At 41.5% G+C, this 25581-nt stretch overlaps 1 protein-coding gene across 12 annotated transcripts in view; it reads right to left on the bottom strand.

The window, feature by feature from the left end:
* Nucleotides 1–25581, bottom strand: part of DOCK9 (dedicator of cytokinesis 9) — a 266081-nt gene that overhangs the window by 152874 nt on the left and 87626 nt on the right. For 3 of the 12 annotated variants that reach the window (XM_045567091.1, XM_045567096.1, XM_045567094.1), the window contains exon 1: nucleotides 14510–14811. The exons of 7 other annotated variants lie outside the window; for them this stretch is intronic. In XM_045567091.1, the coding sequence (XP_045423047.1) occupies nucleotides 14510–14635 (126 nt within the window). In that variant the 5' untranslated portion in view covers nucleotides 14636–14811. Of the gene's footprint in view, nucleotides 1–14509; nucleotides 14828–25581 lie in introns of those variants that run through there. 2 more of the 12 variants (XM_045567101.1, XM_045567100.1) reach the window with 2 other exon arrangements.

Here is a 25581-nt window from a genome sequence, read left to right as displayed (position 1 = left end):
AGGACCCACAGACGTTTCACAACAAAGATACAAAACCTTGGCTTCCAAAGAGGAGACCCCAGGAATGGCCTGAGGCAAGGGCCCTGTGATCAGAATGGCCAGGGAGAAAGAGCTCCTCATCTTAAGGGACAACATGGGCATGGGTTAGCCCCTGATATGAGTGCCTGGCCACTCCCCACACACTGAGCATGGCGGCCGGCAGCACGGAGAACCTCCAGCAATCACACTCCCCCACAGCTCTCACGGGTGCCAGAGAGCAGGATCCCACACTACCCTACCCATTAACCTCTCCCGTAGGCTTTCTGAACTCCCTCCCTCCCACAGCATCTACTGCTGTGGGTCTGGCAGCCCAACATCATGCAAATTGAAATTCCAGATCAAAAGGTAATCAGAAGCAGGGAAACTTCTCAGAGCCAGGAAAACGAGATTCCTCTGGAATACAACAGACCTGGAGAGCGCTGGCCCACAGAATGAGTTCCATTTTGGCCAAACATGCACAAAGCCTCGAAAACCATGAGAAGAGCTAAGCTCAAAAGAGCAAAGAGTAATTTCATTTCTCCTCCTCCAGATATGATAGCTTCTGGTGAACTTCCTAGTCATTTCTTGCCCTTGTGTCTCTGGTGATTAAATGTTAACACGAGCTAAAATCCTGAATGCCATTTCTTGAAATAGCAAACTAAGGAAATGGCAACTCTTGGAGCACTCTATTTTAAGAAATGAGAAATTCATCGTTTCTGCCTATAAAGAATTCAGGACTTCCTTCATTTATCTGCATGGCTATAAAAGTTACTTGATAGACTGAGATAAAAATCCTTCAAAAACCTAGTCCATTTTCAAGGTGTTTCTCAATGTTGCCCACAGGAACACCAGCACTGTCACTGGTGATTGGGGCACCGCAGCCTGCAACAAGGAAGGGGCTTCTGAGGCCACGTGCTAACAAGCGTGGGCTATACGAGCCTTCTTGCACTGCCCTCTTGCACACGACTCTCACTACATACTCCCACCAAGGATTTCTTTAAGTTGTCAAATTTGCAGGAAGGATCCTCATTTTCCTATAAGTAGGGTGGGCAAAGGAAATTAACAGCTGCCTCCTTTCCTCATGTACAAATGCTTTTAGCAGTTATGTGTTCCTTCTCTCCACAGGTATTTACTGAGTCAGTCCCTACACACGGTGCCAGGTCTTTGGGACACCAAGATAGAAAGGACAGTGTCTGTCCCAGAGAGCTCACAGTCAAAGGGAAGGCAGATGTGTGAAAAATCAAAGCAGAATTAATGACAGCAGTGGGGAACCCAGGAGTAGCATCTAACCCACTAGAATAAACCTAACCTTCACCCAGCTAGATTATAAGGGTAACGATATCCCTGTTTTATGCACTGCTTTCTCCAGCACCTAGAACAGCACCTGGCATCCTGTAGGCACTGAATGACTATGTGTTGGATGAGTGAAGGAACCTAACAATGTTGCATGTTTCTTAAAAGAAGTTGCTGGAGCTGAGTCTAAGAGATGAACAAGTCAGCCAAGGTTCAGGGTGGATTGAGGATCCCCTATAGAGAGAATAGACCACCAGGGAACATGCTCATAGATGGAACAAGATTTTGTAAGGCCTGAAACTTGCACAATCAAAAACTACAGGCCAGGCATGATGGCTTATGCCTGTAATCCCAGAAGTTTGGGAGGCTGAGGCAGGAGGATTGCTTAAGGCCAGGAGCTCGAGACTAGCCTGGGCAACATAGCAAGACTCCATCTCCATCAAGAAAAAAAATAAGCCAGGCATGGTGGCGTGTGTCTGTAGTCCCAGCTACTCGGGAGGCTGAAACAGGAAGATTGCTTGCTTTGAGGCTGCAGGGAGCTATGATTGCCACGGCACTCCAGCCTGGGTGACAGAGTGAGATCATGTCTCAAAAAAAAAAAAAAAAAGGATATTGCTGGAATCCCTTCCAGGGTATTGAAAAGGATCTTGAAACTTAAGCTTTATCAGCTTCACGATAAATCCTCCCTGAGCACGGTGAGTTCTGGAAGCAGCCAGTAGTTCAGAATAGCTGGATCAGAGTTGCATAAAGAGGTTGCGAGGCCAAGTCTCCTGGGGTGCTTCAGCACCACTGCTAATCCAGGGTGATGGCGAAAACTACACCTACAAGAACACCCTTCTGAAAGGAGAATCTATATGGCTGCCACCAAAGGTGAGCAGAAGTGAGCAGCAGGCCTCCCAAATGGAATTGCTTGAGGAATGCTGGACAGTCAGCCAAAGGGCCCTGGATCCTCTGAATGAGTGGACAATACTGGAGTCAGGGAGGAACAGCTCTTCACAAGGGGTCCCTATTCCACCGTCACCCATGCAGCCCTCAGTCTCTCCTCTAAAATGCAGACAAATATTGGAATAGTGTTCATTTGAGGGGGTACCAATGATTAGTTCACCTGGGGCACCTGCATGTCCCAAAGCCACCCCTGGACTGCAGCATGTGGGAAAGATGAGGCACAGCAACAGGTGGCCCATGGTAAGAAGGGCCCTCGAGAAGCCAGCAGACAGGAGGAGGGGCACAGGACTGAGAGATACACAGGGAGGTCCCACACCATCCTCCAGCTGCAGGAAGATGGCCTCCCGTCACCTTGTAACACACCAGCTCTTCTGTCCATAACTCAGGACAGTAAAACTAGGAGATGATGATAATCAAGATATAATCCTATACTCATTCAGTAATACATGTTCTTCTCCAGACTGCTCATTAGTGTTCGTGGAAAAGAGCTAGAAGCTGTTTGAAAGCACACATAGGAATTCCATAATGCAGTTTACAGGCTTGTGTTCAGCACTCACTACAAGCTTGTGCAAACATCAGAATCTGAGCTTATCTGGTCTAGCCTTCTCGTTTTGCTGCTAAGGAAACTCAGGAGCACAGGAGTTAAGGGATTGTCCTCCGATGCCAGGAGGACTCTCCTGAGCCCTGGCCCAGGCTTCTCTCTCCGCACCTACCAAAATGATGCCTACATTTTAATTTTGCATTTTCAGTGACAACATGCATAAGTAATACAAACACTGAAAGAAAAAGAGAAACTTATCTAAACTTAAATTTAGAAACGAGCTCCAACCTGAGCATTAAACCACACAGTTAATGATTTACAGCAGGGGTCCCCAACCTACGGTGAGTTGTATAATTATTTCATTATACATTACAATGTAATAATAATAGAAATAAAGTGCACAATAAATGTAATGTGCTTGAATCATCCCGAAACCATCCTGCTCCCCCAATCCATGGAAAAACTGTCTTCCGTGAAAATGGTCCCTGGTGCCAAAAGGTTGGGGACCAATGATTTAAAGACTGTTTAGAAGAATGCATAAAGAATACCAGGCTCTCAGACATCTAAATATATTACTCACGCTGCAATGTGGTGTTATCCTCAGAACACACTAACGCCAACAATGACACACTTGTGAATTTAGTTTTTTATATTATAAACACTAATAAGATGTTGAATTCCCTTTTTAGACAGCACTTTAAAAAGCACTCAAATTAGAGAACTTATCACTGAATAAAGATTTTCTTTAATAAGGCATGTCCATATTAATAAAACTTAGACACCCAAAAGCAATCAATTTAATGGAAGGAAAAGAGTCTGGGTTTTGTATTTGTCATTTGTGTAAACAACCATGGCTTTCCAAAATTACTATCCTATTACTAAAATGAACAGAATTAAATACTGTGAAAAACTGTCAAATCAATAGCCTCTGGAAAATGTGTAAGACGAAGATAGTAATGGAAATTGAGGTAATAACAAAAATAGTAATAATAATAATACCAATTAACTGAAACCCACATAATTGCTCACACATTTCGTCAGCTGTACTCATTGAGGATGCTGTTGAGAATGTTAATGAGGGGAGGAAGACAAGACAGGAATTTAGGGGACTTACTCCATGCCCTGTGCCCATAGAGTCACATGAGGAGAGGGGTAAGTGGAATGGGAACAGCTCCCTTGCAAATACAGTGCTTAAAGTGTCTTCTTTCTATACTGACACCGGGCAGGGGCCAAAGCGGGCCAGGCGGGGTGTAAGAGGAACAGAGAGAACCAGACAGGGAGCGGAGGGTGGGCCCAGCACATGTCTCTTACACACACACTAGTCTTGGCTCCTAATTCTGCCTGTCAATTTCACATGTGAAAAGAAATAATGAAATCAAAAAAGAAAAAGATGCACCATGGTAGTTGTATAAATAATTCTATCTTAAATCTATACTACAGACTCTTTTCCAGTCATTTTTTTCCCCTTTTTTAGCATTATGACCTGAAGTTCTTAATCCTTCCTATGTCAATAAAAGCTATTTCTGGAACTATGAAATGAAGAGGTCAAGTAATTAAGCTAAAAGGCTCTAAAAGCCAGATTTAGTCAGATTTCAAAACAACTTACTTTAAGCTACTTATTTTAAGATATTGGGGATGGAATATTCACGGCACATATCTGGTTCACAGGAGAGTTTCTACAGACTTCATAAGCAGAAAGGCAGCACAGAGACCGGTTAAGGGCAGGTGTTGGGTGTTAGAATTTAAATCCTGGGCCCCAAAATGTTTATTACTGTTGGAGATGGTGACAGGTACATGGGGGTTCACTATACTAGTCCAGCAGTTCTCAAAGTTCAGTCCTAGGCCAGCAGCAGCAGTGTCACCTGGAACTGGTTAGAAATGCAAATTTACCCCAGATTTACTAAATGAGAAGCTCTGGGGCTGGGCCCAGCAATCTGTTTTAACAAGGCGTCCAGATGACTGCAGTGTCCACTCTAGTCCATCTACTTCTGTGTATGCTTGAGAATTTCATACTGAAACGTATTTTTTAAAAATCCTGGCTCCACTGCTTATTGGCTACATGGTCTTGGAGCAAGTTGGTTACTTAACCACTAAATCTCCATATCTGCAACTGAAAGTGGGAGAAATAACAATTTCTATTATCATCATCACAGAGTTACTGACTGGTTTCGATATACAGTGCCTGGTACAGAGTGGGAACTCACCAAATGGTGGTTGTGGAGATCATATGTAATTACAGGTAGTTCATATGAAATCGAATTTTAGCTCCTACAACATACACACCTTTGCTGGATTGCACACATATTATCTCATTAATCCTCCCCAAAATGCCGTATGGTTGCATCATCACCAGTTTGCAGATGAGGAAACTAAAGCTCAGAGGAGTTAGATGACTTAATGAAGGTGACACACATGGTGGTCCTTGGGTCTCCTGGTCCCAAGGCCAGGGCCTTCGCCATAACACACATAAGCATGGTGAAATTTCAGATTTCTAGAACCAGAAGTGCCTCTCAATGCCCCCATTCCTCCTTATATGAGAAATGCCTAACACTGCTCCACACTGGGGTGCTCCAGCCTCCACACTTCCAGGGAGGACAGGCGCCTGGGGCTTTCTACCAGGCAGTGCCCAGGTTTCACAACCTCACCACGGCAGAGATAGAAAGCAGAGTCCCTTTCTGAAAGATATCATTTTCTACCTCAAAAATATTAAAAATCATACTCCAAAATACTAAATCTTCCCGAAGAACCAGGTTTCAGTGCTTGGACACATATTAATGCCATTAGATAGTATGTAATTTGCATTACCATCAAATATTTCAAGGCATGATCTTTGCAAAGAAAAGTTTACATTTAAATCATGCATTGTTTTCCCTTCAGAGTCACAAATACGGTACTTCATCCAATGACTCAGCCCTCCAAAATGACAGCTTTCTAGTTTGAGCCTTTTAGGCTACAGAAAGTATAAGTTTATGGACCTGTACTTGAGCTGTTCAATGCAGTAGCTACTAGCTACATGTGACTATTGAGCACTTAAAATGTGGCTAATGCCGAATTCAGATGTGCTATGAGCATAAAATAGACACCAAAATATCAAAGACTTAGTATGAATAAAAGAATATAAAATACTTTGATTTTTTATAAGTACTAAATATCGAAATGGTAATATTTTAGAAATATTGGGTTAAAATTATATTATTAAAATTAATTACACCTGTTTCTTTTTACATTAACTTGGCTACTAGAAAATTCAAAATTACATATATGGCTCATGCTATGTTTCTATTATACAGCACCATCATACACTGTATAAAATTTTAATATACAGGTAATTTTTTTTTTTTTTTTTGAGACAGAGTCTCGCTTTGTTGCCTGAGCTAGAGTGAGTGCCGTGGCATCAGCCTAGCTCACAGCAACCTCAAACTCCTGGGCTCAAGCAATCCTACTGCCTCAGCCTCCCAGGTAGCTGGGACTACAGGCATGTGCCACCATGCCCAGCTAGTGTTTTCTACATATATTTTAGTAAGTCAGATAATTTCTTTCTATTTTTAGTAGAGATGGGGTCTCGCTCTTGCTCAGGCTGGTCTCGAACTCCTGAGCTCAAACAATCCGCCTGCCTCGGCCTCCCAGAGTGCTAGGATTACAGGTGTGAGCCACCACGGCCGGTCTACAGGTAATTTTTAAAACTTCATGGCAAAACCAAGGATAGGCACTTCCTGAAATTTTTACTTGGGGAGACAAGACTTTTGGAAAAACTACCACACTGGAGGCAAAACAGGTCTAGTGTTAGTTACGTAAAGCGGGTGACTTGTGTTCTTCAGTGTTTCTAAACAGGCTCCACCTTTCTGAACTTTCTCCCCTAGGAAGAATTATCTTCTTTGCCCTATATCTTGTGGATCTCTGCCACCTTTTCCAGATATCATCAATTTACCAGGAAGCTGTTGTGGTAAGGTGACACAGTGATTTTTCCAAGTGTACTAGACCATCAAAGATGACGTTAAAGTCTCAGGTATGGCTGCCAGGAAGAAGAGGTACTGATACCAGAAAGAGGTGCTGGCTAAGAGAAATAGACAGAGGGCTTTGACTTGGGGAACCTACGTTTGCACTTCTGTACTCAAGTATTCCCATAAAATGTTAACTAACATTTTAATTGAGATCAAAATAACAGAAGCACAGAATTAGGGGCAAAATACCCACACCATATGTAAGTCAAGCAAGTTCCTCTGGTTGGATTCCTTTTGACTTTTTGGCAATTCAACACATTTGGATATTGGTGGCTAAACCCTTGAAGGTAGAAGAGAACAGAATGAAAAGGAGAATGATCTTCAGATCTAATCTCTCCTGGAGGCCCTTTCTGTATCCATTCTTTGCCAACATTCCTCTAAAGAGTCACTAAGACCATGCCAAGAAACAAAAAAAGAAAAAAGAAAGCAAAAACATTGACTCTATGTCAAGATGAGACACAGAGAAAACCAAACCACCCAGGTGGTTCCTGCTGAGCATAAGGTCCCTGTTAGTGAGGGCAACTGGAGCAAGAACCTGAAACAATAAGGCAGAGGTGCCTAATATACACGCTGGAATTACGACACCATGCTGGCACACAGGAGCGCACAGTACTCTGGGAAATGTGGGGAGGGGGTTTTAAAAGCCAGCACGTTTAGGATAAATGGGAACTTCATCCTTTTACCCAGTGCAGTGCATGCCGGGCAAATGCAGAGCTGTGCCCAGGTGTGAAGGTACCCCAGATGGAGGAGTGCAGAACCAGGTCGGGACACATTGTGGAAACTGCAGGAGATGACTCCAGCAAGCAAGTTCAGGGCCAGCCTCTGTGAGTCAAGGATGCCATGCTTTACTTTCTCTGCAAAGGAGAGTCAGAGGAAACTTTTAAGTGAAAATTAATGACCCTTTCTGTTTTATAAAGAGTGGTCTGGGAGCACAATGGAGCATAATTTGGTGTAAGGAAAGATGGGACGTGGTGAGTTGACTGCAGCCCAGAAAACCTTCCAAGTTAAGGAGTCTGAAGAGCAGCCACCATGATAACCTCTGTCTGACACACAACACGGTCTTGGCTTAGAAATGTCAAGTGGGTCTCCTAAGAGTGAGTGCTGGGCTCTGTGAAAACTCCATATTAAGGAGATCCCAAAACAGAATCATGAGACTGGCTTCTCCCCAGGAACCCGGCAGAGCCCTCAGAGACTCACTGGTAAGTGGCAGGTACACTTGTCAAGAAAAGGAGTGCTGAAAATTTCCAAAGCCTCAAAACGTCATTCTAAAAGAAACTTAGCCCTAACTATATCACATTACAGGGTATTTCAAACCTCTGGAAAGTTGAGGAAAAACTATAATTTCCAAGCCTTCTTGGTTCTAAAATTATCCTCACAGTCATATGCTATCTTACAAGCTAGGTCTTCCCGTAACTCCTGTCTAGTGTGCCTTGCTGACTCCAAATTCTGCTGCCACTTTTATTCATTTCCAGGTGGCCAGCCCATTCACTGGTCTTGCTTCTTACCCTGGGTGGAAATCCAATACCCCACTTTGCAGCTCCAACAACCCAAACCCAAACAATTTTGAATAAACTACACTTAAAACCTGAAACTAAAACTCCACAGTCCTAAACCTGACTCCGTCAAAGGTTATTCTGAGATCAAAGAACTAACACTGAGACACGGAGCAGAAGCCCCAGATTATTGACTGCATGCTTCTCATTTCACAGATAAGAAAACTGAAGCCCGGAGGATGAGGGGATGGTGGTGGTGATGACTTGCAGAGATGGAGAGGCAGATGTGGGATCCAAATTAGGTCTTTGGTCTCCAAAGTGGTTTTTTGGTTTTATTTTATTTTATTTTATTTTTTAAGAGGCAGGGTCTCACTCTACCACCCAGGCTGGAGTGCAACAGCACAGTCATAGCTCACTGTAACCTAGAACTCCTGGCCTCAAGTGATCCTCCAAGCTTAGCCTCCCAAGTAGCTAAGACTATGGGTGCAAACCACCACACCCAGCTAATTTTTTTATATATGTATTTTTTTGTAGAGACAGGGTGTCACTATGTTTCCCACACTGGTCTGAACCTCTGGCCTCAAGTAATCCTCCCACCCCAGCCTCCCAAAGCTCTGAGAATATAGGAGTGAGCCACCAAGGCTGGCCCCCAAAGTGCTTTCCATTGGACCACTCATGCCAACAGCTACCTGCGACAGCGCCCTGCTGACTTGTATTTAGCCACTGCCTTTCAAATAGTAGAGCACACCTGGGCAAATGGCAGCCTCTTATAAACACTATGGGACCACAGTGCCCATTTTACTAATCAGGGTGCAAACATTTCAGGAGTATCCTGGATCATGCTGTAAATTAATAAAAGAAAAAAGAATCTAGGGAGAAAAACAAGATGCCTTCTAGAGACTCTCAGATATTCCACCAATCTATGGTCCCATGTAACTTTCTGGGAAGATGATAAAATCTAACACCTGAGACAAGAATGTCTCCTGATATCTACTTTATGTAGCTCTTATTTCCAACTCCTGCAGGTGTGATTGTCCTTCTCTTTATCTCCATTATCTGACCACTATTGTTCTGTCACTTACAAATTGGCCTTTCTCTAACAATTTTTAAGTTTTTAAGGGCAGTGTGTATGAATATGTGTTATTGACATATGTTCATTTTCATTAATGAATTGTAAATATTTGTCCAGGTCTGGATTTTAGAAAACCTAACCAGAAGTCTACAATCTAGGTTCTGCCACTAACTGTGTAACTTTGAGCAAGTTATCTAACCTCTCTGTGCTCAGTTTCCTCATCTGTAAAAGAGGAATAACAATAACTCCTGCCACCTAGAATTGTGAGGAGTCATTGAAATGACAATATATTTAACAGCCATAAAGCAGTGCCTGGCACAAAGCAAGGCACTGTATAAGTATTTGCTGTTTTTATTATTCTACCAAAAAAGAAAGAGAAAAAGTAAAAAGAAAAGACACCTGGCATTACCTTGAAATAAAAAAACAATGACCATCGGCCATTCTGCCACCACACTGATGACAGAACATCAGAAAAGAAACACATCAGAGCTGGGTGGAGTTAAGTTTTCTATATAAGCAAGAACCCCAGAAGGTAAGAGCAACTTGGCATTATAATGAGGTAGTGACACAAGTTGTGGAAGCTGTTTTCTAGGCCTGGCATGGTTATTAAATTCACCCCCCCCCCATCTAGGCACACACCTCACAAAATAGGTGTACAATAGAAGGAGCCTCATTCATGCAAACTGTTCACACGAACAGGGTCAGGGGTCCTTCCTATGCCTTCTGTAAAGCAGGCCTGTGCCTGCTTTAGGTGCTAAAAATTCCGAGAGCACGTCCTTGAAGCTTCTGATGATTTAAGCATTGTCTGCCTAAGTGTTTGGAAAGGATGGGTGACAGTCACACTCACTGTGGGTGATAAATATCAAGTGAAAGCATTTCTGAGGAATGAACCCCCTCATTACCCAGGCCTTGCTGCCTGGGGAGAGGGAGGGTGTTGGTCTCATTCACTTCAATGCACCACCCAGTTAGTCTGGCAAATCTCAGTACTACCAAATGTGGGTTGAATGAACTAACGAACAAACAAATGAAGGGGAACACAGAGCACAGTAGTGAAGACTTGTGGCTTTGAATAAGTAAAATTTCCTGTTTTTGTCACCTAGGAATATGTCATTACATAAAGCTTACAGGAACTTCCTTCCTTCACCACCCAGTATTTTAAAAACAAAGAAACTACTTATTATTTAACAAATATCATCAGTTTAATATCAATCATTAATTGCTTCTGAAGTTGTCTACAAAGATGCAGGAAAACATATAGGACAGAAAGGCTTACTAAGTATACTTTAAGTAAACCAATCACAGTAATCTAAAGTCTTATAGGATATTAACAACATGATCATTACCCATAGCTTATACTTTAGAGTTTGTGTCTTAATTCACTCAGTCTGCTATTTCTAGAGCAAACAGAACTTCAGATAGGAAAAGTTTTCTAGTCTCATTCCCTCTTTCTTCAGGAAAGAGAAGAGTTCTCAGGTAATATATTGACTTGTCCAACCAAAATCCAAGTCCTTCTACTCCTTTCTAGGTCAGGCACACATGCTACCTACCGTACCACACAGTTATTTAGCTGGGGAAATCATGTGTTTGTTCAAACATTAAAATAAGAACTTAAATTCAGCTTTCAACACTTGAAAATCCTGGAAAAATATGAAAAACCCAAAAGGTGTCTTAGGAAAGATACTTTTCAAAAAATACCCAATGAGTACACCTTATATGTGAAAATTCAGCTCTTCTCTATCTTCATATCCTTCAACCTTTGAAATTCCCAAAATAAGACCTGTGCCGCAGTCCTCACCAGCCTCACGGAAGTAACCCAATGAAAGGGACCACACAACCTCTGAAGCCACACCTTTTTCCTCTCAACTGTTGGGCAGTAACAATTAGAATAAATTACTTCCAGGAACTACTTTAGAATGGGGGGGCGGGGTGGCAGCAAAAACAGATATGCAAATATAGGTAGGGTAACCAACATGCAGACATCAAGAACATCCTGACTGTTCCCCTGGTAGTCAGTCCCAGCCCCCCAAGTCACTCCTCAATGGGTTTGGCAGTAAGCCTGGACAGGAATGGGGAAGTTTCACCATGTGCTTCCTCCCCTACTTACTGTCACAATGTAGGTGACAAGCCCCATCTACAACCATGGAGGTGCCTGTAAGTGGAACCCTGCAGCCTCTGAAACTTTATAATGTCCAAACACATACTTCTCTTAGAAACACTGACTCTTCCTAGCACTGAACAAGCAGCCACTGCTAAGGGAAAGCTTCACTGTGGCCCCGGCAGAGGGGAATGAAACATTACTGCCAAAGAAGGGCAAGAGGGAACTTCTCATAGAAAGTTTACAGAACAAGTACTGTACTACAGTACTTCTGGCTTGCCTAAGTGCTTTAAGATATATTTACCAGTACATTCAATGTAGCATTGTTACTAATTGCAAACAATTAGACAAAAATTGAATAACCACCAAATAGTGGTATAGACATAAGATGAAATACTACAAAGCCATTAAAAACTATGGCATAAATCCATATATGGTGACAAAGAAAGATATTCCTGATGTGTTCTGGGAGAAAATTAACACAGAAATCAAATGTACTAGTACATTTTCCAAAAATACACACTCACACTAAGTAATGCTATTACATGCATAGGAGAAAGTCTGGAAGTATATATATAACAAATTATTAATAGTGGTCACCTTTGGGCACTTTGTTTTCCCCACTTCTACATTATTTGCATTTCTTATTACACACATTAATTACTTTTATCCTTTCTAAACTATGTAATATTTTCCCCCAAGGAATATCTGTGTACACAACTAACACCAGCAAAACTTGATTTCAAAATGCCACCTCCTAAATAAACTTAATGTTACCTACATTTAAAAGTCCCTCAGTATAACTCACTCAAATTATACACAGACTTGTGAATTCTCACCAAGCCTGTGGGCCACTGACATTATAACAATGAATAGGACTACCACAAACAGATCTCACAGCTGTGTTTGCCTACTTTCTAAAAAATCATCATGATGGCCTGACATGGTGGCTCATGCCTGTAATCCGAGCACTTTGGGAGGATCTCCTGAGCCCAGGAGTTCAAGACCAGCCTGGGCAACATGGCGAGACCCTGTCTCTACCAAAAGTAAAAAAAAAAAAAAAAAAAAAAATTAGCCAGGCATGGTGGCACGCTCCTGTAGTTCCAGCTACTCGGGAGGCTGAGGTGGGAGGATCACATGAGCCTAGGAGTTGCAGGTTACATAGCCCAGGAGCTATGACTGGGCCACTGCACTCCAGCCTGGATGACAGAGTGAAACCCTGTCTCTAAAATAAAAAATCATTGTATTCCCAGCAGTTTGTTGAACTGTCATTTGCCAGTGACAGCAAGAGTCACAGTAAGGAGATCTGCCCTGGGCAGAGGCCCTGCTTAAATATCCTTGCTTTTCTAATCTGATATTAGCTCTTTTCATCTTGCGTACTCTGCTAGAAGAGCAGCGCAGTCACAAGAGAAAAGTCTTCTTGTATCACTGTTGCCTTCGTTGCTCCCTCACACTTCTCTGCAGGTGCACAGAGCTGGAGCTCTCCACACTGCCAGAAGCTGCGGGCCCTGACAGGTGATCCTGCCAGCTGCAGCTAGCACAACCTTATCCACTGCAGTGGAAAAAGACCTCCCCATGGACCTACCTGGAATGAGATTTACCTGAACAAATAACTGGGATATGAACAGCAAATTTCTTGAGCACTAGAAAGAGAAGTAAGTTCTTAAAAAGTCACTTACGTGATTAAAAGAAAAAAATCACATAGCATCTTTCTACAGTGTATTCAGTCCTCTAGACAAATACTTCTACACATCTGGAGAATCACTGACAGGAGATTTTTAAGAATATTCACAAGGGAACCCAAACCACACAACTTCCTCCAAGAAATCATAAGTTATATCAGCTGGGAGCTTTAAGCAGTTAAATCTATATAGCCTGTGAGAGACTCAAGCAACTCAACAGATGAGCGAGCTATTATACTAGCAGAAAGGAATCCAAGATAATGAACAACATTTCTAAACAATATACCAAAGGGTGGGAAAAAAAGAAACCTAAATCTCTAACATGAAAATCTGCAGTGAAAAAGACCATGATATTTTACTGACTTTCTCAGTTTAGGGTTAGCAATATAATTTTTAAGGCAAAACAATATAAGCCAGTCTCACATATCACAGAGGAAAGCAATTCAGTTTAAATCAAATCTGTTATAGGAAAGTTTAAGTGTACATTCTTACAGACATTAATTGAAAATTAAGTAAATTCATAGCCACTTTATGGTAACAGCAATTGAACCTCCGTGTTTAAAAAAATCACTATATAAAATCACTAAGTATTAGTTTAACAATCCCTTTAAAAGACAATTTGAAAGGCTCAATTGTCCCCTCTTCAATGCATGTTGGTGTTTTTTTGCAGCTTGCTTAAAAAATTATGTGCCTTTATTGTGCTAAGGAAATTCCAAGAGAGAAGCACAACCTACTCAGTGATGATAACAACACAACCATTTTCACATTCCTCCTTTACAAAGTCCCTGAAGCACTCAACTATATCCTAACTGCTGGGAGTTTAGCTAATGTTAAGAACAGAAACTTTTCTATCAGTTGGTTCACAATTCAGGTTCTTTCCTATTTCGTTCAAGGGAAACTTCCTGCCAAAACGGGTGAGAGAGAACATATATAATTTCATTGTGATGTTTCTTAAAATCGCCCAACACCACCTGCCTCATTTTCTCAATAACATAGACAATGTAGAACAGGTTTGCAAAGTACATCTTTTTCAACCCTATACTTGCAATTAAAATGTGCTTCCCTGGGTTTACGTCTGGAAACACTGCAGCTAGGTGGGACATAATTTGAACAATACATTATTGTTCTATACAAAGAAGCCTCCTGGAAACCACGTTCACCCACAAAATGTCAACATTTCTTTCTTCACAAAGAAGAACCAAAGTGGAACCAAAATCAATCTACAGGGAAAGAGAGAGAGAAGGATTCACAAGAGACAAACAGAGAAGTTTTAAAATCAAACAGAGGCAAGAGGCATCAACTCCATACACACACGATAATAATACTGTCTGGGGAAGACACAGCAACACTTCAAACAAGACTCTCTTACCGGCATCGGGCATGGGCTCTCTGCTTCCATTTCTCCCTGAGCTGCACCCTTGTATTGCAGGGGGGACTCAATCACCAGCTCCTTTTTGACACTCCTAGTACTTGTCCTGTATTTATCAGCCTGCATTCTCGGCAGAAAACGCAAGTCAGAAAGTCTGCAACTGGGACAGCTGCAAGCCCCTGGCTGTGCAAGGCACACGCATGCCAGTGGACCGGGGAAGGAAAGGAAACTGGCTTCCCAGGCACAAGTGGTCAGCCCCCTGGCTGGGTCTGCAGAGCCTGTGGGGCTGGCAGACGTGACAGCAAAGGCCAGCCTCCAGGGGTGTTACTACTGCTCAGAAAATGGGAGGCTCCCACTTGCTGGCCAAAGGAAAACAAACCCCAAACTGAACAATACACAGTGTACTGCCTCTCCGATAAAGACCGGCCTTATTGTGCCTGTTCCACATGGCGTGGGCCAAATGAATCCAAATCAAAATAGTGCAGTGTTTAAGAGAAAACCAGTCACAGTCAGACACCTTCAGAACTACCTCAAATCCGAAGCTCGCAGAGCTTGAGAGACAGTTTGGTCGGCTGGTTGTTCTAAAATTCTTAATGATTCAGAATGCTTGCATTTGGGTTATGGCTAAACATCAAATGCTTGGCTGATGATCAAAGCAGGGAAAAGCAATAAGCAAGAGTATTCCTGCAGCCTGCACCTCATGGCTGCAGGTGTACAAAGAGTTTCTCCCTGTGTGACAGACCGCGGCACACTAAACTTAATTTATGTACTATTTCATGCCAGAAAATGAGGTCATCTAATATTTTTATGGGATACCACATATCATGGTAAATGTTTTTACGAAACAGAATATTACTTTAAATCCATCAGCAGGGGTGTGAGACCAGAAAGTAACATGCCCAGTACCAGGTACTGAGAGGAGCATGGTAAAAATACAAGGCAGAGTGTAACTCTCTTCAAGGAACTTTATACCTAGTTGGGAAGGCAAGATGAATAGACATCATAAATGACAAATTAATAAAATCAATAAAGACATACACAAAAGCACATGAAAGTAGTTGGGTCATGGTCTCATGGTTCAATGGTGATAGCACCCAAAATATGCTTTCCCAAAAGTCTGTTATTTTCATTATTTCCTCACATTAACAGTGGGGTAATTTGTTTTTTTAAAAAAAATCACCTCTTAGAAAAAATTAAAACAGAGGTGTTGACAGATTTATTAAAAAGTTACACGGCAAATGAGCATTAAAGATGGGATTAAATATCACTGTGCACTTCCCAGGATGCTGCAGAGCTTTTCCCAGTTAGTTACTTTGCTTATTTCCTTGATATCAGAGAGCAGGAATAACAGGAGATAACAGAAGCAGCAGAAGAGTGGCAGTAGTAGTCAGGAAACAATGAACATTGTTATCATCTAGCAACAATGGGGGCCAGAGGTACACTACCCAGGGAAATAGAGACTATTACACAAGATATAGGTATGAGTCTCCCACTTTCCAGGCAAAGTAACTGAGGCTGGGAGGGCTGAAGAGGCAGGGGAGGAGCCTAGATGCCACCCAGCACCCGCACGGCCTCCTACCGAGTCTGTCACTCCAACACCAGGAAACCTCCTGAATGTGGATATTCATTAAGTAATGAATCGCAAGAGATCAAGGAGTCCATAAAATAAATTAGTGGCTTCTATAATAATATTTTTACAAAACTACCCAATTTCTCAACCTGGGGTAGTCTTTCTGAGGAAATATAAGCTCTCCTACCAAATCTGTGTTCCAAAATAATATTATCTATGAATTTTAAAAATCCTTCTTTGTAAAGTTACAAGAGAAGAGGAAAAAACTCAAAGAATCTCAGTTACATGTATAGAGAATTAGAGTACAGTTAAGTGAAAACTTAGAAATGTCCTATAAATCAAGAAGGGAAGAAAGGATGAAGCCAGAAGCACAAAACAGACAAACTGAGCCTCAGTAGAGCACAGCATAACCAAAAACTTGAAAGCCTTTTCGAAGTGGCTCAAGAAGTTCTAAATAGCCCACTTCTTCCTCAAATCCCCATTTGTCATTAAGCCACCAGAAATTTCTAGACTTTAACATGAGAAATGCTACCCTATTTGTTGGGCCAAAATATCTTTGTTTTCTGTAAGGAATAAGAAGGAACTCAAAAGGTTATTTGACAAACACTCTAAGTACTCTCCTTGGCCCACAACCTGTGCAAGCCCTGCAGAGATACTAACTTACTTAATATTCATAACAACTCTATGTAATATTGGTATCCTCATTTTACAGACGAGGTAACTAATGCCACAGAGAGGTTAAATACGTGCAGAAGGTTCCACGGCAAACAGTGGTAGTATGGATCCAGTGTACACAGGCTTACCCAGGACACTATGCTGAACCACTTGTTTACTCCCACTAGGCTCAAACTCCTGAAAGGCACAGTAGTGATCACCAGTCAGCCATTAAAGATAATAGCAGCATCTGAGTTTAATCCCATCAAGGGAGTTCAGGGAAGAGGCAAAAAGGTCTTTAAATGCCTGAAGTGCCTAGTGCAAAGTAGGTGTTCACTTAATGGTAACTATTGTTACTGTGTTTTTATTCCAACTTCAAGAAATTAACTTTAGTCTTAAATTCAGGACTTTGGCTGTGTGATCTAAAATGAGAATTCCACCAATGTGTTGCTACAAAAATTACAAAGTACTTCAGCAATTTAAAACCAACTATTCTTCCCTCTTTGCTGGTTGGTTATGATAGCTGCCTTTCAATAGTCCCCTTGAACCCCACATGTTCATGCCATGAGTCAGGACTCCTTTTTGATGTTTTCCTCCATTTCTCAAAATTTTTAGCAATGACTTTATATTTGTTTTGTCATCAAAGAAAAAACATTTAATGGGTTCTGAGCTTCCAGGTAGTGAGTTCCATAATTTATATCAACAAAAGGAGAAAATATACCAACTTGTAAAGCAAGCAAAATGTCTGAAAAGTTTCTTACACAGAGATTTATGTCAAGGGAGACTGAGTACATACTAGACAAGGTTTTCAACATGTTTATAGAAAATGCAACAGCAAAAATCGCACAGCTGTTCCCTACTCCATCTCAGAACAATATACTTAAGTCCCAGATTGAGGAAAGCAATTCTGAGAGCAAGATAGTCGTCAAAGTTCATCACCTGCAAGTGGGTCCGACTTAGGAAAGAAGGGGATTCTGAAGCTTAGGGGAATGGAGATGCTACTGTCAGCTTTCCCACCACAAAACTCCCCAGGCCATTTAACGTGCTCGTGTTCTCCACTGCTCATTCAGGACAGATCAACACTTTAGAAACCTGCCGGTCAAGGAGAGTCACATGGCGCAGCATTTAGCTTTACATCCTAAACCTCTGAATAGGATGTGGTTTCTCTAAAGGGCTCATGAGACTCATGTCTGAGGATGTGAGAATGACATTTGGTCAGCGCAGCCACTTGAGGAAATGCCATTTGAGAAGGACAGGAAGTAGGTGGCCAAGTTTTCCTTTACAACATTTCAAAGAACAAGGTATACGTCGGACCTCAGAATTCAAACTCCATATTCACTGAGCTCCTACTACCTACTAACTGCAAGCTCCTTCACACACCAGCTTGTTTAGCCCTTACAATAACAAAAAGATCTATTATCTTGTATGCAGGGTATAGACTTTTACTGTTAGAACAGGGTCAACCCTGTGGGGAAGCAAGAACTCTTCAGAAGCAGGATGGAATGAATGTTTCTGTATATGGGTTTTAGTTCTCAACTTTTAATAGGTATGCAAACTTGTCATACAGGTTGGATACTCAAAACCATGAAACTTCACAGGAAATTTAAGGAATTGTCCAGGGGCAATTTTTGACTCTAAGGAAGGCTAACTTTAGACCCCAAAGCCCCATTGTCCTCTTCTTACTGTCAGACAAACTTCCATCACACTCTGGGAAGCAGAAGAGCCTCCCACCCAGGGGGACGACTCCTCATGCCCAAGACCCAGTTTAAACACTACCTTCCCATGACCCTCCCAGCCAGAATGAATTAGCTCCTCCTCTGTTACCTACTGGGCACTACTTTTACCTCTATGCTGGCGCTTTTCAGAGTCTACCTTTTATTAAGTTTGTTCCTGTTAAACTCTCTAGTAAGATTATAAATTCATTGAGGGCAGGGACAGTGTCTTAACCACCTTTGAGTGTCCAGTGTCTCAGGGATGCAAAGCACTGCAAATGTACTTGCTGAATTGAATGCTGATGTCAGTTTTGTCCCACTGGTCACCTTTGGCCCTAAAGTGAAATGGAGTGCTTGTAAAAATAAGCAAGTTTTCATTTGTTAAGGGCCCAAAATTAAAGCAGAAGCTTTCAACTGTTCATAAATCAACACTCAATGTACAATTTACTAAAAATTAAAATGTTGCTTTCTCCCAGCTAAGAAAATGTTATTCTGCAAAACTTGTTATTTTTTGAGATAAAGGTGTACCTGCAAACAGTACAACTTAACCTGTAAAAAGTACAAAAATATTGTTTTTAGCAATGAATCTATAAAGACTTTGAAACTTTATTTGCTGTAGCTAATAACTATTAATATACGAGGAATAACTAACTGTACAAGGAATAAGTATCAGTTATCTCAACCTTATGAATTTTTTTACTCTCTTTATTAGGAGCTTTTGGCATATCAGAAGAATATTTAAAATATAACAATTAACTTTAAAGGCAAAAGAAAAAAATACACACATACATACATACGTATCATATATGTATGTATGTATTTACATCTCTACTCCAAAGTGGTCATTCCTTTTCTCTTGTCCTGGGGAAACAGAAACAGTTGGTAGAAATTAAGAAAAATTGCAAAAGGGAGCAAATGACTAAATATCTTCCACAGTGTATTGTTACTGGTCAGCTTGCTGGCCAAAGAAAAGAACAGGTGTCAAGAAAATGATCTGCCCTTCTGAGAAAGACAAAACAGGGTGGATAGAAGGCACGAGAAGCATCCAAAGGAGAACAGCATTAGAAGCATGGCGGTCAGGGCAGTAAAGCGTCACTACAGCAGAGGGGAGATAAAGGGACACAAAAGACAGATGTGGCAGCAGGAGAGAAGGTATCTGAGGCAGAACCCTCAAGGGCCCTAGAAGAGTTAATATAAAAAAAAAAAACACATTCTGCTATAGAGCCTGATGCCCACCTTAGTTATTTTTATCATTAGAGATTTAATCAAATAGTCACAGAAATATAATCTGCATTATCGTCTAAGAGCCTAGTGTTTCTTAGCCTGCAATGCAAGGCTGAACTCAGGGGGTAGTCCATGAACCCTCAAAAATTGCATAACAAGTTGTGTGTGCCTGTGAGCTTTCCGAGGAACGGTCCAGAGAGTCCACCTAGTTCTCAGAGATGGGACCAATGGAAGTGCCTCCACTCACAGAATAAGGAAACTGAGGTCTAGAGAGACAAGTGGGAGAGCCCACCACAGTTTGGGGATACAAATCTCTTCATGGGGGCAGGTTCATATTCTATTTAAGTAGGGATAACAACAGCAATCTAAACACCAGGTTCAGCTAAACCATTAGATGCCCATGTGCAGTGTCAACATATGCACAGTCTACTAATTTGCTGACTGATGGCCAAGTTAGCAACTGGATCACAAGAAGCCTAATGCCCGCTGGACAACTCAAGGCTGATATTTATTTCTCCAAATCAGGGCATTTTCTCAGTGTCCTTTGTTAACAACTTTAAAGGACACTGAAAAAATGTCCACAATATCATCATACACATTTGAGATTGAAAAAAAAACAAAAAACAAAAAACAAAAACAAAACCTGACTACTGGTTACCTCTGGTATGTGGAACTATAAGTGATTCTTTTTCTCTCTGAAGTTTTCTATATTTTGCAAGTTCTCTTCAAAAGCTTTTACCAGTTCTTTGGTCAGAAATAAATGACTGGGGTGGATTATGAGATAATAATATAGAGGAAGCTCATACTGGGGTTCTACCCAACCCCCCACTACATCACTCAATAGCTGTGTGCCACTAGAAAAGTCACTTCCCCTCTCTGGGCCCCAAAAACTTTACCTGTAATATGAAGGACTTACATCAAAACATCTTTCCAGCTCTATATATCTGTAATATTAACTATTAGAACTTTGCTTATTGATGATATTTGGGGAAAAACAAACCACCCAATGGAATGTTAAACATTTAAAAGTCATATTGCCACATTACAAGCAGAAGAAAAACAGAGACTAAAAAGCAGATATGTTTCTAAATGTGTCCAATTCTCATTGCCTACACAGAGGCCAGCAGACCAGAACTACAGCACGTGCTATCGTGAGGAAGGGGGGCTGCCCTGCCGTTATTCAGCTCTGGGGACAGCCCACAGGCCCTAACGAAGTCTGTGTTTCCAGATGAGCAAGTTAAGATGGAGAGAGTCACGTTGGTGATGGACAGACGGCGTCCCCCTGTGTAGGGGAGGCTTTGCCTGCAGCCACAGAATTTCAAGAAGCTTCTCAGTAAAGACGGCCCCACCCCCACCTGCAACATCCTCCTCCCCTTTCCTTGCTTTTTCTGTTGCCTCTATCACCACCTAGCATTCTATATTCTATTTTTCCTATTTGTTTCATCTCTGTCTGAACAAAACAAGCAGCTCCGTGAGGGCAGTGACTTTGGCCTGTTTTGCTCACTCTCTATCCCCAGTCCTAAAACCCTGCAGGTGCTCAAAAACACACATCAAATGACTTTACTGAAGGTCAGGATCCCCTCAGTCTCAAGCTCTGGATAGGAATAGCTTTCCTGTAAACTGTCGATTTATTCTGATCACAATAATGACAATTCAGCCAGCAGTGTGCAGTGTCAATAATTTATTTTAGAGGTGGAAACTTACAAAGCCAAGAGAAACATAATGTGCCTGGGATTTTTCTCAGGAAACTAAACTCCCGGTATGGGTTACCAAAATCCGGCCTCAGCCTTGTTTGGAGTTATCTGCAAGTGTTTTATCTCCCCTTGTCAGCACTGAGCACTAGAAGAAGAGGGTGGGGGCCATGTCCCTGGTACCTGGCACAGTACTATGTACACAGCAGGCAATCCATAAATGCTTGGTTCAAGAACAAATGATGTAGCTGCCTCACCTTGGTATGATCCATCACAGGAGTTCACATGAGCTAGAATTTTCTAACTTTCCTCACGATATCACAAATGTTGAGGATAAGGGCCAGAGACAGTATTTTTGGTGAGAAAAATGGTCAAAAACTTTTAAAATAGCGCTCAAGTTTTTCTTCTAAACAAATACATCATTCAAGTACAGCTAGAAGACAAATGTTCTTTCTTTCACTTCTCTCCATGTCTACCTCCCAAAGCACCCTAATGAAAAGCACAGTGCTACCATCCAAATTTATTGGTTTTGTAGAACCTGTAACTTATACATTAAATGTACTCAAAGCAAATTCCATAAATGTTTACAAGGTGCAAAGCCAGGAGACCATCTTGATTTATAGATGATGGAGATGAATGGAGCTGGCAGAGGTCGTGTGGCTTTGATTACTCCCAGGTGTCACAGTGCAGGCCATCAACCATCTAACATGGGGAGTGGAGAGGGACAGGCCTTCAGGCCAACTCTGGACACCTACTTCTGCAAAAGGAAAACACTCCCAGGCTCCAAGGGGAAAGTCTACCATATGGAAACTTTGTGAAGGGCATTGCAGAGCTTCCTAGCACTTCTGGCTCAACTTAGCTTGCATTTAGAAGACAATGATCATGTACTGTAATACCAGTTCCCTAACAATAACTGGGAAATCCCCTCTTTAAAAAAACAGTAGGTTACATCCCTTCCATAAAATAATAGCAGCAGAAGCAAAGATGATGTATCCCTTCTCATCCTGCTGCCTAAATGAGGGCCTGCTATTTCCTCCACACTCATTGTAACTGATTTCCTATGTGAACTGAAGACACTGCCAAGACATAGAAAACACATCCAGACAGGTTTAGGAGGCTCACATGTTATTCCTAAGCAACTCGTCCTAAGAGGTAAAACTTTTCCCATTTGTAAAATATGTAAGTAAACTAAATGAATTTCTTCACAGATACGTTGCAAATAAAGGTGACTAGAGTTGGAGAAACAAGTAGGTGGGGAGGGTGAACGTTAAGGAAGGCCTTCAAAGCTTCTCTCCTCTTTGCTGCCAACCAAAGCACACATCACATAACTTAGAAACCTCCAATCATGGTGACGGTTAGTGACGGTAGTGATAGAGCTGCAGTGACCTTTAGTCCTTAGCTCGATGTAATCATTTCACAACGCAAACATATGTCAGAATACACTGTGCCCCATAAATATATACAATTACTATTTCAATTAAAATGAATTTAAAAAAATAATTATACATGCAATACAATGGGTTTCATCTTTCTCCTCGCCAATAAAAAAATATAGTCTCCCAAGAAAAGTGTGATGAAAAAAGACAGTGAGATGTTAAATCAAGCTCTAAAAACTACATCAGTGGATATGAATATTCCACTGGCCAGGTCTTTAAGCCTTCCTGTTGTTTCAAAAATAGGATGAATACAAAATAAATGAAGCTCCTAATGTTACATAAAGCATTCAGGAACCCTCCAGACACTCTTCCATTTATGCTTTGCCAAGACCTAAAGCTAGAAGTCAATACTTACTGTTTTATTGTAACTGTGGCAGAGGTGAGCAAGGAAAGCACTTACAGAGCCCCCAGCCATTTGACATACATTCTTATTTAATTTAGTCCAATTTAACCCTTACAATGGGAATGCTATAATCAGGTGTTACTGCTTACAGAAAATGTGCTCCCATAAATTAAATAGTTCACCCAATGTTCACAGAGTTACTATGCTTTGGAGTTACGTTCCAAAATTAATCTTAAACCTGGTAATTACCTAGATTAGAATATTTTTAAGTTTTACTTCAAACATAATTTTATCTCCTTTTTAAGCATATATCTCCTTAGGGAACCAGAAAAAATACTGGAAAGTTTTCTAAGGCCTGAAAATATTCAGACAGAAGATAAGATACAAAAACCAAAAGGAAATTTAATGTTAATAGTATCTGAAATGTGGAACAAATGGCTTTTATGCCCCCTTCTTTCTACTTACCTTTATTTTTTTTAACTGTCCATAAAAAGCACAAATTATTTTAAATATATTTCAAAAATTTTTTAAATCCATTTATTACCATTTGGGAAGTAGTTTAAAATAATGTCCACAAAAGGAGCTAATGCTTACGTCGTACTTCCTCCAGGGCCAGGATGAGGGTCAGGTGAGCAAGGGACTCACTTCCAAAACAAAGTTTACCAGAGTGCTAAAAACCCAGTAATCAAGATAATAGCATTTTAATAAAATACTTTAAAAAAATCAAAATTAATATTCACAAAAGCCATTATAAACAAATCAAAATTTGAAATAAAGATGAGATCAGTATTATTGGTTTTCTTCTTTGCCTTAGGCTCCAATATGGCTTACCCTGTACCTGGCACTGGGATAAGCACTGTATCTACTTCTCCAACAATCCTGAGACAGGCCTCTCATTCTACAAATGAGGAAACTGAGGCACATAAGTTAAAGAACTGGCCCAAGGTCACAGAACTGTTACATGGCAAAACTATTTTAAACAGGGTATTAAGAGGTCATTTTTACTTTCCTTGACCATTAAGATAAAATCAACACCTATTTAAAAAGCTACAAGGTATCAGATCTTCAGATACCATCCACAACTTGAAAGATTTAAAACGCAAGCTCAACATATATCCTTCTTCCTTAGAAGATAAGTAATATAAGGGAATCTGGACAAAGAACCAAAACCCTACTCTACTGAAACCTTTTTCATTTTATTTTTTTGTCCACACATAAGTGAATCTCCTGAGTAAAGAAAAGAGAATACAGAAAAAGGACCAGAGATTTTCCTCTCATGTTAATGGAAGGAAAGAGGAAAGGAAAGGAACGGAAAGGAAAGGGGGAAGGAAAAAGGGAAGGGGAGTGGAGGGGAGCGAAGGGGAGCGAAGAGGAGCGGAGGAGAGCCAAGGGGAGGGGAGGGGAGGGGAGGGGAGGAGAGAAAAAACAGTGTCACCTGGAGACCTCCATCCAGGGCAGAGCAGTTCCTTCATGCACAGAACTGCGATTACTGGCCTGGGTCCACCCGTCGCCCGCTGCCTTCAGGGCTGAGAGGCCTGGCCCCTCTGCAGGCACCCCAGCCCTCATCACCACCCCCTGCCTCAAACCTCTGCCCAGAAAACACTGACTGGGTTGCGTCCTTTTGAAGCCTCCACTGCATGTCTCCAGAAACGCTGTCTGTCAACCTGGAATGTTGCCCTACATTGTCCTGATCTTAACCTGTCCAATGCCTGCTCAACTCTCAAGGCTCAGCTCACAGGCTCCTCTTTCATGAGGCCCTCTAGAATATTCTGTCCTAAAGAATATCTTCCTTCTCTGTACTCCAGCTAAAATGAGGTGAGTCAAGACCCCTGTCTCAAAGGGTTGTCAAACCTAGTTCTGCTTCAAGTTGTTTTAGGAGCTTGAAAATAATAACATTAGTACAAGTTCCAGGACCCCGTCCAGAACTTCTGAATTGGAATCTCGAGCAGAGGCCCAAGGATCTGCTTTTCATAGCTCCACAGGTGGTATCTATGCAACAGGCTTTTTACCCATCTGTGTTTCAGAATCACTGATCTTAATATAATAACTTAAGATACAGGAAGAACACCCACGATGTTTAAACGCAGATCCCGTACAAAGAAACGGGGATGAGTTCCCAGAAATATCTCTGCACAGGTATGACACAGATGACAGTGTCTGATTGATAGTAGGGGCTGGAGTAGGGTGGAGACTGAAGCCAAAGTTTACTGTTCACCACAGGATGGAACACATGCCTTAGCCTTATTCAAAATACCATGGTAGACTTCAACTCATTAATGACTGATTATTTTCTACTTGGCTGACCTTTTTGGAAAAAAGAAAACTTTGTAGAGGGTTCTTCTACTAGAACCACCAGTCCCCTACCTTCCCTACTCCTTTCCCCACCCCCAAAATAAAATGCTTTCCAATTTCAAACCAGTAAGAAAGGACCTACAGAGCAGT

Source organism: Lemur catta, chromosome 13 (assembly GCF_020740605.2).
Source record: "Lemur catta isolate mLemCat1 chromosome 13, mLemCat1.pri, whole genome shotgun sequence".
NCBI lineage: Eukaryota > Metazoa > Chordata > Mammalia > Primates > Lemuridae > Lemur > Lemur catta.
The sequence above is the reverse complement of the archived record's forward strand: the minus strand, read 5'-3'. Positions and strand labels throughout refer to the sequence as shown.